This window comes from Centruroides vittatus, unplaced genomic scaffold (assembly GCF_030686945.1).
Source record: "Centruroides vittatus isolate TY-2023 unplaced genomic scaffold, ASM3068694v2 contig_18, whole genome shotgun sequence".
Lineage (NCBI taxonomy): Eukaryota > Metazoa > Arthropoda > Arachnida > Scorpiones > Buthidae > Centruroides > Centruroides vittatus.
In genome coordinates this window covers 5,098,144-5,117,985 of record NW_027121101.1, presented here as the reverse complement: position 1 = coordinate 5,117,985, position 19,842 = coordinate 5,098,144, and the positions used below count along the sequence as shown (strand labels likewise).

The 19,842-nt window shown below is 33.5% G+C and overlaps 2 protein-coding genes across 4 annotated transcripts in view; one reads left to right on the top strand and one right to left on the bottom strand.

Annotated features, from left to right (window-relative positions):
* sip1 (septin interacting protein 1) overlaps window positions 1-19,842 on the top strand; it is a 354,828-nt gene that overhangs the window by 330,021 nt on the left and 4,965 nt on the right. The window contains exons 1-2 of one of the 3 annotated variants that reach the window (XM_067263851.1): window positions 3,886-3,942; window positions 12,527-15,004. In XM_067263851.1, the coding sequence (XP_067119952.1) occupies window positions 12,546-14,990 (2,445 nt within the window). In that variant the 5' untranslated portion in view covers window positions 3,886-3,942; window positions 12,527-12,545 and the 3' untranslated portion in view covers window positions 14,991-15,004. Of the gene's footprint in view, window positions 1-3,885; window positions 3,943-12,526; window positions 17,687-19,842 lie in introns of those variants that run through there. The other 2 variants (XM_067263849.1, XM_067263850.1) reach the window with 2 other exon arrangements.
* On the bottom strand, window positions 15,388-16,323 carry LOC136969748 (tigger transposable element-derived protein 1-like). The gene has a single exon (XM_067264025.1). It carries the CDS (start codon window positions 16,321-16,323, stop codon window positions 15,388-15,390), a length of 936 nt encoding a protein of 311 aa, XP_067120126.1.

Below are 19,842 nucleotides of genomic sequence, written 5' to 3'. Positions count from 1 at the left end.
AAATAGAATAATGAAGCTTTTTCATTGTTATGTATGTAAACCTCCAGGGGATAACCCACACCGAATTGTCCCTTGACCTAGTTAGGCGAGCTCGCACCTCTGACCCTTGTCTTTGTCGTGTTCCTTTGTCTTCGGCTAGTCGTGCGTTAGCTGTAGTAGCACTTAGATCTGGAGGCACAACGTTACGTTGTATTAGGGGCCGTCCATAAATTACGTAAGGTATTTTGGTTTTTTTTTTTTTAACTCTTTCCGCCCTGTGGGCACTAAGAGGGCCTCTTTTAGTAGGCCCATTATGGGTTCGGCCAGGCCCACAATGGGGCGACCGGGTGGTGAGGGACGGGGCCCGACATATCCGAACGGACCACCCCCCGAAAAATTCCTGGGGATTATTCGACCCGTTCGGATTCGATCCCGGGTCCCCCAGAGCGGTAGGCTGCCACCTTGACCGCGTGGCCATCCGGCCGTCAACCCCCTACCCTTGAGTAAGAAATCGTAAGAAATCCTTGACCCCCATCCACCCCAAAATACCTAGACGGCCGGATGGCCGAGCGGTCAAGGTGGCAGCCTACCGCTCTGGGGGACTCGGGATCGAATCCGAACGGGTCGAATAATCCCCAGGAATTTTTCGGGGGGGTGGTCCGTTCGGATATGTCGGGCCCCGTACCTCACCACCCGGTTGCCCCATTTTGGGCCTGGCCGAACCCATAATGGGCCTTCTAAAAGAGGCCCTCTTAGTGCCCACAGGGCGGAGAGTTAAAAAAAAAAAAAAGGTAGGGGTGATAGATCTCGTCTTACGTAATATTCTTATTTTTATTTTTTGATTTCGTTGAGTGGTCTCGTTTTCAATTTGGCGGTTTCTATTAAGAACGCTCGTTGTACTAACGCCATCAAGTGTGACATAATAGAATAATAACGCTAGCAGACACATTTTTTATCATGGGAGAAAGGCCGTATAGTTGTCTCTCTCGTTTTTTCTTATTTGAATAAGTATATTACTCCTATGGGTGTATAACACTAAGAATACATAAACCAAAATACATGATACAAAGTAAACATAAATTAGTATTCGGTTTTTAGTGAAAACTAAAATGTAAAACTAGAAATTATAAATAGTCTTATCTTCCATATTTTTTGAACATAATTGTAAATAGCATCAAACAGTGGCTTCTGAACAAGCTTATCGAATGGATATGGCCACCTGAAACCAAGCGTAAAGATTTCTAATTTCAGAATAAGTCTATCTTGATCGTAAATTGGACAACAATAGATCATATGGTCGACGGTGTCTAGGTTTTCTGTAGAGCAAAAGCAAGAAGCAGTTTCTGCCCGGTTATACATGCTCAGTAAGTAGTTGAGCAGTAGCAAACGTTAAATCTCTAAGTGGTGATGAGAACCTGCATTCAACACTAGGAAAATAAAGTCTTGTAAGTTATTCTACCAGTTTTACTGCTCAACTATTGTTTATTCCACTTTTGCATAGCGTTATAATAAATATAATTTTTAAGGCTGCTGCGTGAGAGAGGGATGAGTGTAGTCCTTTGCAGCTGACATAACCTCAAAGTCGGCTTTTTCATTTCCTAGTATGCCAGTATGGCCACGAACAAACATAAAAGTTATCTTATTTACAAGATTTTTAATATGGTGCTGGATATATGTGATTTTATTGCTATTGCAATTGGGATTTAATAGACCTTTTAGGACAGACTAAGAATCACAGTAAATGTTGATAGACAGAGTTTTGTCTGGTGGTGAAGTGGCCCACTAAACAGCTTGGTACACAGCATCTTCTTCAGCTTGATATGTGGAGGTATCTGTACCTTCTAACATATTTTGGGCAAAATATGCCAGTTTGGAGGAAGATACAGATACTTGAGTAGACATGAAGGGGTGTGTAGATATTAATGTCTGCATGGTTATCCATGGAAGAAGCAGATGACATCAAATGTACTCTGGGGGTAACCTTGTTTACAGGATGATATCAGAGATAGGGTAATTGCAATATGGTCGCATTTGAACAGTCGTAGATAGTAGTAAAGACTGTTGTTGAGTCTTGATGTTTGTAGTTCTGATGTAGTAGTTTAGAACCTTTTCTACAATACATAGTGGCAAAGGAAGGAAGGGCTTTTCTACAATACATAGTGGCAAAGAAGCTCTGCTAGAATCAGAGAGGCATTAGTAGAAACAGTTCTGCAGCACTTTGAAATTCTGATGGCAAACTGTCCTTGAGGAGAGAGTAATTTACTTGCTACTGAATTTTTACTAGTTACATGACCCCAGCTAGAGGCGGCGTAAAGTAGCATTGGTTGTATTGCCCCATTATGTAGAGTTTTATAAGCTTTATGATTTAGTCCCCCGGTGCACCTAGAACATTTTAGTAGCATGTAGTTTATTTTCTTGGCCTTAGCCGAGATGTAATTAATATGGCAACGGAATGTGGTTTCTATTCTCTCTTGTTTTATTTTGTATAACGTTTCTGTTTACACGTACTAGTCGATCTGTCAAAGTATTTTGCGTCCTTTTGCGAAAATTAAAATTAATATAAAAATGAATATTATGACGTTGATTAATGATGGTAATAATAAAAAGATTGTTAATAATTAAAAAACAAAGTCCTTAAAATAAATTGTTCATTCGAATTCATTAAATTTTTATATTTTTAAATTTGTTCACACAGTCTTTTATAAATAATAGTACATATTAATTAACTAATTAATAATTATATATTTTGGATCTAAGGTTTTTAAGGTTTCATTAAAAAATTTATTTTTGTTAAAATCTTTCTATAAAATTATGCCTAAATATTACGTAAGATAGGGAAGGGGACGGAGATCAAAGAAAATATTACGGTTTCTTACACAGGAGTGGGTGGGGGTCTAGAATGACCGGCCCTAAAAGAAAATTTGAGAACCGGCCCTAAAAGAAAGCATAAACACAACTACCGGAACTTCACGAATCACAACCGAAACCAAAACAGGCGTCTAGACCCTAAGCAAGCATTAGTTCTAAATTATGCCGCTGCGGCTAACAGCACCAATAACCGAACTCGTTTTGTGGTATTTTCTAGTCATAATTAAACTATTAGTTAAAAATGAAAATATGTTAAATTTTTAGATAGACGCCTTACTTATAAATGAATAAATCTCCATAAAAAATACAATAACGTTTAGAACAAAATGCTCTAACTCGTAAGATTATAAGGCGACTTAAAAGTTTATATTTTCTCACACTAAAAATGTTTCTGGAAATCTTTTCTGGCTACGAACTTCTGCAATTCCAAAGTTATGTTAGATCTGTAAACAACAAATCGTTACTTATCGTCATACATATTAATGTTATAGTAATTGGACGTTACAGGGCAGTAATGGCGAATCTGTAAACCGTGGATCATTGCGTGACCCGCGAGACGATTTCAAAGTACTCACAGTAAATGTTTAGAAGGTGTTAATTTTTGCTATCGTTACTTTTTGCCCGAGCAACGCCGGGTTCATCTGCTAGTATACGAATAAAACCAAACAATTAAGAGGAATTATGTACGAAAGAACGAGCTGTCCGAAAGTTGAGAATCATCTTACTTGGCTTAGTTTTTACATTTTAAATACCTTTTTGTTAAAATCACACGTTTTTGAGAAATATTAAATATTACATTCGTATTTAGACAAGAATACATTTCGGAATATCGCCGAAACAGAATCAATTATGGCTTCATTGAAAAATAAGATTCGGACAGACCGAATGACTTTTCAATTGACTACATTATTTTTTGAACAGTCTTTACCTTCCAAAGATTTCAATTTCCATATTAAAAGTGAAAAAAAAATTATTCTTTTCTTTAATAAATTTAAAACATTTACGAAATATTAATGTGGCAACACTTCGTCTGAAAAACAAGATGGCGACTTTCTGTCACGATTGAAACGAAAACTTGTGTATTGGTTTTGTTTTGTAAGTATTCATGATTGTCATTTAGTGCATATATTACTATGTATTTCATGAAAGTCCGTAAAGTGGAATTAAACTTTCCAAACTTTTTTAAAATAACTTGAATGGCACAGAAATAACGAAATCGATACAATTTTTTAAATAATGAAGTGCTTTGTAAAATATACCATTCTTTTGTATTATATAAAAAAGTCCATTCGTCGCTAAATTCCATTCGTCTTCAATTACTTCATTGTGATCAAAAGATGGTCCTGCTTCAGACTCCGAATTTTGGTATGATTTTATAGTGCTTCCTTTTCCAATGACATTTGCTAGCAATTCATAATCATAGCTGCATTTCCCTAATCTCTTCAAACCGTATCTAATCGTTAATATGCTTTTGTTTCATAAGCAGGATAATGTACAGTCAATCGGACACTGGGCAGCTTTCCATCCTTTATTCTTTTTCAGTTGATACACGTTTTGGGCTTAAGGTGCCCCTTCTTGGTCAACTATTTTTAAAATGTACTGTACATGGTTACTACATAGCATTAAATTGTTAAGATAACACATATATTTACAAAGAACAAACCTTCTGTTCTGTATTTCACATTAGCCAATTTTGAGTGATGTTTAACATAGTTTCTTAGAATAGGTGTATGCATGATTATTAGTGTTGCCACCTTTACAAAATCGCTGACCTGGATGTCAGGTCAGGTTTGTTCGAACAGAAGTTCCCGATGCATGCGCAATGTCATTTTACAATGCGAAGAATAATGTGCATACTGGTTCTAAATCAGTCACATTTAGGGACTAGGGACTTGCATAGGAGTAACATACAAGCAAAAAAAAAAAGGTCGAGAAGCAGGTTGCGCGTCACACATGTCAGTATAAACAGAGTAACATGGCAGATGAGTTTCAGTGAGTGTGAGGTCTTTCGTTGTTCAAATGGTGTAAATTTATAACAATATTTGCAAGAATTTTGTTTCATTGTAATTTCACAATTTCTATGAAATTCCTGGACAAAATTAATAGTTCACCTAGACAGTGAGTCAATTCCTGGACTGTCTGGGTGAAAACCGGAGAGGTGGTAACACTAATGATTATAAATTTTTCCTTTCTTTTCATTCTGCCATTTAATAAATTATACTAAGTTATGATATAGTATTAAGCATATAAATTAACATTTCAAATTACATATCTGTTGTATTCTTTTTAAGACAATTAAAAGCTTGTAAATTATTAAAATACTTTTTGTTAAAACTTCAACAATACACATTTAGTTTAAATATTTTGGAAGGTTTTTTTGTAAAAAGGAAATTTTCAGATCATGCACGCATTCTTAAATTAAACACTGCTCAACTGGTTTTACGATCTGCTCTGGTGTAAAATATCATGGTTGTGTGATTGAAAGTATTTATGGGCGAGGGTTTTTATGATTGTTTTTATGCTAGTGGAGTCTTGGCCTTACAGTACTTCATTATCCTCATTGCTTAATCTCGCACTGATTTTTTTATTTTACTTTTTATTTAGGGGATTAAATTATAGCTAAATTTTTCAAAATTTTTTATTATCAATAAATTATAAGTTAAGAGAGTTTTTTTTTTAATAATATTTTCTAGTATGTTTCTTTCCCAATTTTCACAGGTCATTTTTAGTAATGCATAGTTAATTTAAATATATTTATAATGAAAATTCAATATACTACTGAGTGAAATAATAATCAATCTATTCTGCAGTTTGGTCTTAACAATATTCATCTGACCAAAAAAACGCACTACTTTTACATTTGAGTGAGGTAATAAAAGAATTCTTAAAACAAAATTGACCGAGCCTTGAAAAGGGATTCTCTCTGGGAGCATCTCAGTTAGGGATTGCAATCCAGCAGTGTTTTCAATCCAGCTGGATTTTTGTTGGACCAACATCATTCCAGCTGGATCCAGCACAGGTGTATTTTTGGTGCAATAAAGTGTTATCTATCTATCTATCCAGCAATTTATGGTTTTTTTAAAGAAATAAAACATTTTTTAAAATACTTAAGAAACTTTTATTATTTAGACTGGTCACTATAAATCAGTAAAACTTCTTACACATTTAGGTAGTAAACTTAACTTTGATTCGGTTTGACACTTGAGATAGAGATAATTAACTTTAAATGTTTAGTTAGATTATAATTATAATATAATCTTTAAGTTAAATAATAGCAAAAGTAATTCTACTAATTAATTTGTATTAATATATTATAATAATGTAAGAACGGATAATCAGTGGCTAAGTGGCTATCAGTCTTACCAGTTTTCTTATATAGGCTCTACATATCAGTCTGTAGTTATTTATAAGTAATTAGTTATTATTATCACAATCATGAATCACATACATTCATATCATCATATATCTAAGATACTGATACTCATTAATTTAGTTAACAATTTAACTAACTAGGTAGTCTCAGTTTCTCACTAATTTTCACAATAAAATTGCCTAGCCTAGCCCACTAACCACTTATAGAATAAAAGTTAAAAACTCTTATTTAATACAATTAGAGTAGAAGTTATAAAATATTAGTCTTGTCTTGAATAAAATATTTTAAAGGATTAAATAAAATTAAATCAATCACTTTTGTTATTTTTTTGACTTTTCTGGAAGTAGGATCTCGAGAAACAAATGGTATTGATGGTGTTGTCTCCCAACCTACTTCTTAATGAATTGCATATATATCCCATTGCGGAAAAGGCCCTTTCTGCCTCTATGCTAGTTGGTTTCAGGGTCATCAAATAATCATAAATCGTTCCGTCACGTGATTCATTGACGTCACAACCGACTGTAAATTAGAATTATGCACCAGGACTAGTAGAGGAGTTACTTATTTTATTTAGAGCGAAGACACTTTATTTAGCGAGAGCGGAAAGTTAACTGGCAATTAGATCAGCAGAGGTAAAAGGGCGGGCGGTGCAGTGTAGAGAGGGTGTGTAGCATATGCTGCACTGAACGGCAACGTCACTTTTGCCGCCGAACGGTAGTGCACGAAGTAAAGCGCCAACGTCGACAACGTAGACTTTTGCGCCATTACTTAGAAAGTTAATTGAGTATTTGTGGATCCACAGCGCTGGATCCAGCACCTGGTGCTGGGTCCAGCAATTGCAATCCCTAATCTCAGTATTAAGCTACTTCCATTCACAGGTTTAACGTGCTGAAAGTTTCTTTCCACTGGATTGTAGGGATTTTCCTCCATTTGATAGTCAATGTGAGTTAATACTTTATCATCAGTGAAAAACATTTTTGCAAGGTTTATTATATCACTTTTAATTGGGTTGAGACAATGGTCAATATTTAGTGATGTCATGGTTTTCAAAATTGATATATTGTCAGGTAACCTTTGCTGAAGTTGTTTTATAAGAGACAAAAGGAAGACAATGCAGTGACTACAAATATCTTTCATTTCTTCATCTAACAGTGTAGAATTGTTTATTTCTGTTTCAAACTGATAACCCAAATATGGATTGAGTTTTAAATGGTTTTCAATCACTACATCATTTGTTATTTTTGTTCCTGGAATAACAATCTTAGAACAAGAAGATTCTATCAAATTTAGCAAGTCTTGTAGCAAGTTTGTAGGATCATTATTCTCAGATTCAAATATTTTATTTAATCTCTGAACTTCATCAAGAACAGGTTTAAGAAATAAAAGGAATAAAAAAATTTGTTTGGTCTTCAAACATTGAGAACAAAATTTCTGCTGTTTAACATCTTTCATTTGTTCTGGCCAAATTAAAATTTGCCTTTAAATCATTCCATTGTTTCAAAATTCCATCAATAGCAGTCTGAATTGACAGCCAACGAGTCTCACTACATTGTACTAATTTCAATGGTTCATTTCCATCATTCATCAAAGGGGTTGTACCTCGGGGTATTACCTCAGGGTTCTGTCCTGACACCACTGCTTTTAAGTTTTTACATAACTGACTTGCCTCAAACAAATGCAAGGAAATTTGGGTATGCAGATGATTGGGTGATTGCCACAAGACATAAAGACCTTGCAATTACTGAGAAGATCCTGACAGAGGATTTATCTACCTTAGGACAATATTTTTGCCAATGGAGACTTCAACTGAGTAAGACAAAAACTGAAGCTACTTGCTTTCACCTTAATAACAAACTGGCAAATGAAGAATTAAAGGTTTATTTTGAAAATAATTTACTGAAATATAGTAAGAACCTGAAATATCATGGTGTCACTTTGGATAGAACTTTATCATTTAAAACACATCTGATGAATCTTGCTGCCAAGGTTAATACCAGAAACAACATTCTCCAAAGGTTATGTGAACTACATGGGGCTCTTTGCCATCCATCTTATGGATCTCTGCTCTTGGCTTGGTTTTCTCTGCAGCTGAATACTATGCACCTGTATGGATGAACAGTACTCACGTTAAAAAACTGGATGCCCAACTAAATAATACCCTACATATCATAACTGGCACTCTTAACTCTACTCCTATTCATTGGTTACCAATTTTGAGCAATATCCCTCCATCTGTACTCCGAAGGGATAGTGCTCTGCTCGGAATAGGGCCTATGGGAAAATATTGTCCAGTCCACAACTTCCGATTCATCAGGATATTGATAGCCTCAGCATAAATCAAGACACCCCCCTTTCTTAAGAGCTAAATCCTTGCATTCCAATAATTTCAACCTTACTGAATCTTGGAAAAGGCTTTGGGCTGATGTCTCTCTGGTGAACAGTTGATAACTTCCTTGTATCACAAAGTGACCACCTGGATTTGAATTATCCAGAAATCTTTGGAGTGTGTTAAATAGAATTCGGACCAAACATGGGTTATGTAGGGACAATCTTTTTAGGTGGGGAAAAGTCGCATCCCCACAGTGTGATTGTGGTGCTGAAAGACAGACTATACATCATATCTTGGAAGATTGTCCAATAAGATCTTTTCTGGGGCAACAGAGTGACTTCCTGATTGTGACTGAAAGTGCTCTAAACTATATTTCTAACTTAGATATACATTTATGATTTGTGGTCTTTTTTCTGCTTTCTGTTCTTTTTACTAATTAGATGTGTAGCCATATGCTAAATAAATTTATCAAAGAATAGAGTTCCTTGTATTTGGATTGTCTAATTGCAGAATGAGAAAACCAATTAAATGTTATTTAAAGAAGAAATTATATATTTCTTGAGAGGTCTTCTTTTGTAGTGTGGGAAGTAGCTAATTGTAATGAATGATAGAGGCAATGTACCAAAATCAAAGTAAGTACTTTGGTTTTGAGTTTAGCATATACGTCATTATTGATTCCTATCATTACAGAAGCATTATCTGTTACAATTGCAACAAGTTTATGCAAATCCAAGACATTATTTCTCAAGGAAAATTTAATTGCTTTACAAATTGCATCAGCATTGCACTCTTTAAGTGGTACTAAATCTAAAAGAGTTGTAGATATGCATTTTTTTATTTTGAGAGTAATATCTAATTACGATACCTAAAAGCTTGGATATTGAAGTGTCATTACTTTTGTCAATTAGTAAACTGTAGTTGCTATCACTTATATCAAGTATTAAATTTTCTTTAAAATGTGGTGCTAAAACATTTGAAATTATGGCTGAACATTTTGTTTGTCCAAGAGTCAGATTATTACAACTTTTCCTATCTGAAAAATTTGTTGTACAGAATTTAGTCAGTCAGTCTACATAACTTGTAGGACAACTTTTTTTGTAAATATTGATAAAATGTATATAAATACAAATATAGTTTAGACTGATAAGGTGCGAGTTAAAATTTATGAACTGTGTTACAAGTTATTTCCAAATTAGGAAAAGAAAATGTTTTGGAACTGTACTGTAGCATTGTTAATTATTGTATGCCAGAAGCAGTTAACAAGGCACATCAAAGAAAAGTAGTTATTCGAAAACAAATTCTTTTGAAGAACTTTTATACTTTTTTGTTTTAATGTTTATTGTATTTAATGTATAATGTAATGTATTTTTAATTTTATGTAATTTTTATCTTTGTTTTTATGTATATTTGTTAATTTTGGGGTAGATATCAACTGTCCTTTGAGACTTTTCTATTCACAGGTAACTCCTGTATAACACGGGAGTTATGTTCTAAAAAATTGCTGTGTTATGAGAATCCGTGTTATACAAAACAAAGTACAAAAAGGAGGGTTAGGTTCCAAAAATTAAAAAACATGCTATTATATTTTCATAATTAAGATAAATATCTTTATTAAAATTTTCTTAAGAAGTGATACATATTAATATAAATTAAACAACAACAAAAGCAGAAGTGTCGCAATCTGGCAACACTGGAACAAGTTTCGAGAAGGACCACATGTATCGACAGAAGGTGGGAAACAAAAATTTACATACTGTACTTAAGTACTAATAGTTCATGAAAATTTTGCAGGAAAATCTGATAGTACATACGTGCTCAAATGAAAAATGTCAAATGAGGTATCTTTCACACTTAAAAGCTTTATCACGTTTATTGAACTGTTGTATGGGAATTTCCCTAATTTCAAATTAGATAAAGTTCACTTTTAATAGTTTTTATTACATTTTATGTTGTACGAGGGTTTTACCCAATTCTCAAACCGTGTTAGAGTGAATCCGTGCTATAGAAGTGCCATGTTATACGGGTTACCTGTACTTGTAAAAATAAATATTGGGTTTTTCGGAAAGTTCGTAGCAATTTTTGATAGCCGACAGTTGAGACACTAATTGATGCAAAAATGATTAGAATTGTACAAACCATTGAATATTACGATAAATGACCTTGAGACGCATCCATTACAAAAAAACCGTTAAGATTATTCAAATAGCATTTAATTTGTCTCATTGCAAAAATGGATGCGAACAACATGCATTATCAACACTTGTTTCTTTTCTTTTTTCGTAAAGGCAAAAATGCTGTACAAACAGCAAAAAAGATATGTGATGTTTATGGTGGGAGTACTGTATCAGAGTCAACTGTTCGAAAGTGGTTTGCAAAATTTAAAATGGACAATTTCAGCCTTGAAGATGCTCCTCGCTCAGGAAGACCTCCTGTTATTGAAGAGGACCAGATCAAAGCATTATTGGATGAAAACCCTCATTACACAACTCGAGAGATTGCAGACATAGTGAAGTCATCAAACACTACTGTATTTCAACATCTAAAGAAGCTCGGATACATGAATCGTTACGACATTTGGATACCTCACGACTTAACGGGAAAAAACTTATTGGATCGCATCTCCATTTGTGATTTTCTTGAAAGACGAAATGAAAATAACCCTTTTCTGAAGCGTTTAGTGACAGGTGATGAAAAGTGGATCATTTATAACAACATCAGCCGAAAACGATCTTGGGGTAAGAAAAATGAATCGCCATTAAAAACTTCAAAGGCCGGTCTTCATCCAAAGAAGATCATGCTCACTGTCTGGTGGGATTGGAAAGGAATCCTGTACTATGAGCTGCTTCCACAGATTCAAACAATTGATTCTGATAAGTATTGTTCCCAATTGGATAAGCTGAACATGGCAATTAAAGAAAAATGTCCGGAACTGGCCAATAGAAAAGGCATTGTGTTTCACCAAGATAATGCCAGCCCTCACACGTCTTTACGAACATGCCAAAAATTATTGGAACTAGGCTGGGATGTTTTACCCCACCCCCTTACTCACCTGACCTTGCCCCGTCAGCCTACCATTTGTTTCGTTCTCTACAAAATTCCCTTCATGATAAAAACTTTGATACTTTGGAAGCTTGCAAAAACCACGTGGATCAGTTTTTCGCAGGAAAAACTGGAAAGTTCTACGAAGAGGGTATCATGAAGCTGCCCCATAGATGGCAACACGTCATTAAAAACAATGGCAGCATACATAATGGAATAAAAGTATATTTTTAGTTTTAAAACAATTTCTTTTATTTCTCTTAAAAATTGCTACGAACTTTCCGAACAACCCAATACATAAAGTATGTAAAACATATAAATATGTTTGCTAATTATAAAATTGTTCTTTTAACTCATTTAACTCATTTCTTAAAAAATAATATTATTTAAATTTACTGGATATTAGATCAATAGAAAAGAATGGTGATTTTTATAAAGAAACAAAAAAGTTTGTACTTTGTCTATTATTCATCTCTTATTTTGTCACCCAGATGTCTGGCACCCTGTTAGTGGTAGCCCATTGCCCAGTTGATGATGTCTCCAAATAATTGTCTTTAAAACTATTTTTCTTTTTATTTTTATCATATTTAAATTAATTTTGCATTTTTTGTTATTACAGTACAATATTATTTATTCATTTATTTATTTTTGATTTCATTATATTTGAATTTACTATGAAATTTGTTTGGAAGTATTTGATTATTTTTCAACATTTAAGTTTTGAATTTGGGATTCTTAAATAAAAGATTACAAATTTAGGATTCAGAGTAGGATTGAGGAAACTAATCTTGATTCCAATGAACAGTCAACAATTCATTGACTTTTGAGATTTCTGTATAACTATATAAATATGTTTTTTAAATATAATTATTAAATTTATTTTTTGTTAATTATAAGATCTAATATACATAAATATAATGTTTAAATTTATATTTCAGGAAAAAAAAAATCATAAAAATGGAGCCTGAAATGGAAAAGTTTGAAATTACTGATTGGGATCTGGAAAATGAATTTAATCCCAATAGGATAAGACGACCTCAGTCTAAACATAAGCAGATTTATGGAATTTGGGCAGATGATGACAGTGATGATGATCGACCGAGTTTTAGTAGTAAAGGTAAAAAAGATCTTTCTGCTCCAATTAGTTTTATTAGTGGAGGTATTAAAAAATCTGGTCAAAAAGAAGAAAAAGATGGCGATGATGATGATGATGAAGAAGAAAATTCAACCTCAGATGAAGATACTGTACCAGTACCCCAAAAATCTAGATATTATCAAAGAAATTCATTTTCTGGAAAATCATTAGCAGGAATGAGAGGTGTTGACATATCTGATAAAGAATTTGGAGGTTGGGAAAAGTATACTAAAGGAATTGGAGCTAGACTCTTATTGCAAATGGGTTATCAGCCAGGTAAAGGTTTAGGAAAAGACCTGCAAGGGATAACAACTCCAATTGAAGCAAAACAAAGAAAAGGTAAAGGAGCAATTGGACTTTATGGACCTGAACATAAGCATAAACCTACAGCAGCTGCAGATATTGAAGAAGAAGAAAAAGAACCAAAGGTATTGTTACATCAGTGGAAGAAACAAGATGGTGAATCACGTAAAACAAAATATGTGTATAGAACAATTGATGATGTCAAATCTGACAGTATTGGTAAAAAATTTCTTGGTGATCCCAGCAAACTGAGCAAGGTAAAAGTAATAGATATGACAGGCCCAGAACAGAGAGTGTTTGCAGGTTATCATCAAATTCATCAACAACATAGTAAACCAGAGGAATGGGAAGATACTGATAAGAAAAAAGAAAGAGGACATCATTTTTCACTCCCAGAGCTTCAACACAATTTAGCATTATTAGTTGAAATGACAGAACAAGAAATTATACGTAATGACAGACAGTTATCTCATGAAAATGATTATATAGTTAATTTGAAACATGAAAAAGAAAGATTAGCAAAAGTAATGGAAGATGAAAAGAAACAAATTGAAACTTTAAAAAGTGTAATGTTGGTAATTGATGAACTGAATGACAGAAATAAAAGTGATTGTGAAAATCCTTTAACTATTGAATCAACCTTGGAAGCTCTTAAGAAACTTCAGCAAGAATTTTATGAAGAATATGTCATGTATGGTTTAAATGATATTTCAGTTGCAATTGTATATCCCCTAATGAAGAAACATTTAGAATCATGGGATCCTTTGAAGGATCCTTTATTTTCAATAGATTTATTTAAAGAATGGCAAAATCTATTAGAAATTCAAGGTTCTCATTCAGGCAAATTATCTGGTGGAATAGATGAAGATTTTGATCCATATCACCAGCTCATGTGGATTGTATGGATGCCTTGTGTACGTAAAGCTTTCCTTTCGTGGAATGTTCGACAATGTGATTCTGTAATTGAACTACTTGAAAATTGGATGCCGCTCTTACCTGCCTGGATAATGGATAACATTCTTGAACAGTTAATTCTTCCAAGATTGCAGAAAGAAGTTGAAGATTGGAATCCTTTAACTGATACCATGCCAATTCATGCTTGGTTACATCCATGGCTTCCTTTAATGGGAAACAGATTACAACCATTATATGCTCCTATTCGCAATAAATTAGCTCATGCTTTGACTAATTGGCATCCTAGTGACTGCTCTGCTAAATTAATTCTTGAGCCTTGGAGAGCTGTTTTTCCACGTGGGACAATGGAATCATTTGTTGTTGCTAATATTGTTCCAAAGTTAGCTTTAGTTTTACAGAATTTTATTATAAATCCACATCAACAGCATTTAGATGTTTGGCACTGGGTAATGGCATGGGAAGATATAATACCTTTACCAATCATGGCGAATTTACTTGAAAAGAATTTCTTTCCCCATTGGCAGCAAGTGCTATGTGCATGGTTAACTCACAACACAAATTATGAAGAAGTTACAAAATGGTATATGGGATGGAAATCAATGTTTTCAGAAGCTCTCTTAAATTATCCACTCATTAAAGAACAGTTTAGACGTGCATTAGATATTATGAACAGAGCTGTAACATCTCCACAAGGATTACTGAGTTATCAACCAGGAGCTAGAGAAAGTATTGCATATTTAAATAATGTAGAAAGACAGGAAATGGATAACCCACCCGACAGAACCAAAAGAGATTATGATTCAATTGCTCAAGCAATTCGAGGGTCATCATCTGCTGCTTCTCTCTCTATGAATTTTAAAGATCTCATTGAAAAGAAAGCAGAAGAAAAGAACATTATATTCATGCCTGTACCCAATCGTTTTCAGGAAGGAAAACAAGTGTATCGATTTGGGCAAACCCTTTTATATCTGGATCGTGGTGTAATATTTGTTTTTAATGAAAAAACATGGGTACCAACTTCACTTCAGACGTTACTGGACACTAATTAAAAACTATTTGATGTGTTTAAAAAGACAATTATTTAATTTTTTTTTGTTTATACTGTAGTCCAGTATTATCAGTGAATACTGAACTACAGTATAAGAAATGCATTTTTATCTTAGAAGTACTGGTAGGCCTCCTACAACGCGGTAGATACGTTCCTTGAAAATACCGTGTTGTGGGAAATCGCGTTATAGGAAACATCAGCTTAATACAAAAACTGGGATTCGGTTCTAAAAAGAGAAAAACTGCCTTTTATGGTGTAACATTTTCATCATTTTTTAAATTTATGTACATAAAAACATTTCATAAAAAGCTTAAATAAAATTCAACATCATATAAAAACTAAAAAGATTATGATTTCGAGTCAAAATCAAAAAGTAACATAATGTTATACTCACAAATTCAGTCCTCATCGTCACTTATTATAGTTGTACGAGAATGTTTGACTGGTCTTATTTCAAGATCTGAGCTTGTTTCATCATCAAGTTCCACTGCACTCCTGGTAGGTTTAGGTTTTAAAAAATCTGTCATTAGAGATTGTTTGCTCTTGCTTTGCAAATCTTTATAAAATTCTTGATAGGTAGATAAGCAATTTTGAAGATTTCTTTTAAATATTTCCGCTCTCTCAGGCAAAGGATCGTTCTCTAAAAAGTAAGATTCCATCTGTTTCGCCATGTTCAAACATTTTCCTATACCTTTCAGAGTGAAGTTTTTGGTTTCTTCATTGAAAAAATCTTCAGAATTATCTTCAATCGGTAATGTTTCGGATGTAACTGTCACCAAATCTGCTTCGTTTATTTCATTTTCCGTAACTAATTCTAGAATATCATCAACAGTTATTTCAGTGAATCCATCGCCTTCTATTGCGTGTGCAAGGCTTACTATGTTGTTATATTCATGCTGAATTGGCTCAACAACATTTTCCTGACTGATCATTTTCGGTAATAAAGCTTTCCAGGAAGCATTTAGAGTCGATTGGCGCATTTCTTTTAGGGACGAGCCGATAATTTCTACACAATTTAAAATTGAAAATTGTTTCCAAACTTCACTGACTGTAATATCTGTAGAATCTATTTTCTCCAAAATTAATTCAAATGATTTACGGATATAGTATGATTTAAAAGTCACTATGATCCCTTGATCCAAGGGTTGCAATAGTGAAGTGGTGTTGCGTGGTAAAAATGCAATCTCAACATTGGGATGATTTAAATCAATTGGATGCGAGGGCACATTATCTAAGATTAGTAGGACTTTGAATACCAAGTTCTTTTTTAAATAATTTTCTACATCTGGAACAAAACAATTATGGAACCAATCCTTAAATAAATGGCCAGTCATCCATGCCTTTTTGTTGGTTCTCCAATACAAGGGAAGGTCGTTTTTGTTTCACTGTTTCATCGAGCATGGAGTTAGTGCTTGATGAATGGGCATTGGCTTGGTAATAAAATCACCAGACGCGTTACAACATAGAAGTAGAGTTATGCGATCTTTGGAAACTTTAAAGCCAGGAGCGGTTTTTTCATTTTTTGAGATATACGTCCTGTTAGGCATTTTTTTCCATGATAATCCTGTTTCATCAGCATTAAACACTTGGTCAGCCAAATAACCCTTTGTTTAAATAATATCTGCTAGTTCTGCTGGATATTTTTTTGCTGCATCCTCATTCGCAGAGGCCTTTTCCCCTTGTTTGTGTATGTTGTGCAACGAATGGCGTTTTTTGAATTTTTCAAACCAGCCATTGCTAGCCATGAATTTAACACTGGTTTCATCAGCTGACGACTGTCCCATTTGTTTTAAATAATCAAATATTTTTAAGGCTTTGTGTTTAAGTGCACTTTTATTTAAAGGCAACCGTTTCTTGTTCATATCTTCTACCCATAATATTAGTGCTTGTTCCATTTTTTCCATTATAAGTGCTCTCGAACAAGCAACATTTTTCGCAAGAATAGATGATCCGGATGCGACCGAATTCCTAATCTTTACTTCCGATTGCTTAATCGACCGAATAGTTGACTCATTTAAATTAAAATGCCTACCAATATCAGCTATCTGCTCTTGATTTTTAATTCAATCCAAAATTTCTTTGTTTGAAGAGATATAAATTTCCTTTTTAACGACGGTCTTTTCTTTTCATTCTGCACTGTTATGGCTAAAATTTTTTTCAATCAGTTTTGTGGACAGTAAAAATCGCAAAAAATAACTTCCCTTCACTGTGTTGTTAAAAATATACACCCAATAGAAGTTTATACTGTATTTTGGACCATTTTTGTGGTCCCCACCTATTGAAAGAGTATAAATGATCGAAAATTTAGTGATATATTTGAGTGTGTTTACGAGTAAATGATGCACATCTGTCTAAAAACCGATCTTTCCCTGAAACTTCCATGGGAATAACATGCCAATGTTGACAAACAGCTGTTCTCAAGGACATTTAGCTCTGTACACCGAACTGCAGAGCATGTCATGTGATCCATTGCAATTTTTCTGTTATGTGAAAGATAATTTGTTTCTAAATACCCTAAACCGCATTGTAAAAGTACTGCATTGTAAGAAAATTTCTGCATTTTTCCAACCATGTTGGAGCGAAAACGCGTTGTAAAGGTACCACGTTGTAGGAGGCCTACCTGTATTGCTGTTATATATAAAGTGTATCTTCATACAGATATTTCATAAAATTAAATATAATTAATTATTCAGTAAATGCTTCTCACTGATGTATAAGCGGTTAATGTGGTTACAAAAGATAATTCATGAAAAATTTTTTAAAACAACCATCACCAATATTATTTTTTCATAGAAATTACAATGCCCAGTGTAAATTTCCTTTTCATGTTCTAGTGCAATCAATAAATTCATTGATAAATATCCAAATTATATTGCCCTAAATATAAAGGTTTTATATAGTTAATTAACAATAAATAATTTTTAAAAAATTAAAAATTTTAGATGGTATATATCAATGGTTCCCAAAGTGGGCGGTGAGTAATTCTAGGGGGGAAGAAAAGAAGCAAATAGGAGGCAGGGTACTGATGAACAGTACAGTTACCGTAGGCAAGAGTTGTGGTTACTGATAATCTTTTCATTTCCTCTGTTAAAATGAGTAAGAAGAAATATTGTGTTTAATGGTTTTCATATGGAGAACAATGTACAGGAAGGACAGTAGGAGGTTGCTAGAAAAGTTTTCTAAGAATTCCAAGCCTTTCTCTCACAAGGAAAGGGGGGCATTGGGTATAAGTTTATGGAACCAAGGAAGCAATGCTCAAGAGTTTGGGAATCACTGGTATATATACTTGAACTTTTATTCATTTTTGAAGGAAACAGAAATATTATGTGTGAGAAACAAGTGAAATTACTTTTGAGTTGCTTTCAGAACATAGTTGTCACAAAAATACTATGAGGCACAAATTAACACTACACTGAATTTTGTACATGTAATTCTTAGCAAAAGTTCTAATTTATTACAGTATAATACATTTGAACATGTAAAATTAAAAGTAAAACAATGCAATTAAGTTGTACTTTTAAGAAATTGACAGTTTTATTGTTTTTTTGATAACTTGTCACACACTAGTACAGTATGTACAATGTTTCCAGGTGGAATAATTGAAAAATCAAATATGGAGTTGAAAAGTCAAATTTTTACCAGTTTGGGATAATACTGTTTTTAAAGTCGTTTCAAGGTGTTTAAAATCAAATAAATTGGAAAATACACATTTTTCCTTTATAAAATGCAAATGTTATAAGCCCATCTTATGGGAAAATGCATTATCAAATAATGGAGCATTTTCTCATAAAGTTGCGTTAAGAAAATCATCATTTTTTTTTTTTAAAGGAAGGTATTTTGATTTTTTAGTTTATGCTAGATAATGCTACTGAATAAATATAATTATCTGCGCTGTGCGTTAGGTATTGCGTGCGGTTACCAATAGTTCTGCGTAAGAGGAATAATTACGGTTATGACAAAATAAACGACAAACTTAGCTATAGGTCTCTGAACCTTACCTATGGGTTTCTGTAATAATTATAAGATATAGGGAAACAAAAAATTGTGGGTGCAGTTATCAGAGATAGTATTTTTTATTGTAAAAAGTGCTTATTTTGCTGACTACTTCACTATATATTCAGCAAGCCTGTGCGAATAGCATACTTTTTTTTTTTTTTTTTAAATTTCCAATCGAATTCGAATAATTATAAATAATACACGAAATCTAGGAGAACCAATCTTGATACAACTCGAGACTAGACCACCCAGTTCGTGTTATTACTGAAGATTAAAACTTTTCCTCCACCCATAACGACGTTAACTATTAATTACACTGCCTCCTCATTATTTTTAAATTAAAAAAATTATTTTAAAGCAGCAGCTTTGATTTTTAATATTTTCTTTGAAAGTTTATAGCGCAGAAATGTATATCGTATTCAGAAAGAATAATAATAAAAGTTCACTTATTGCTCGTGAAGCATCATTTACTGTATTCATAATAAATGTATAAAAGTTAACAAATTGGAATTTAGAAAAGTAAACTTTGTGATTTCAAATTTTAATATTTAGTAAAATAGTCGAATATTATTATTATACTTTTTTTTTAACTCTCCGCCCTGTGGGCACTAAGAGGGCCTTTTTAGCAAGCCCATTACGGGTTCGGCCAGGCCCACAATGGGGTGGCCGGGTGACGAGGAACGGGACCCGACATATCCGGACGGACCACACCTGAAAATTTCCTGGGAATTTTTCGACCCGTCCGATTTCGAACCCGGGTACCCAGAACGCCTTGACCGCTCATCCATCTGGCTGCTATTATTATTATATTACTAAAAAAATTCAGAGAAAATATATTCAGTTTAAATACTGTATAA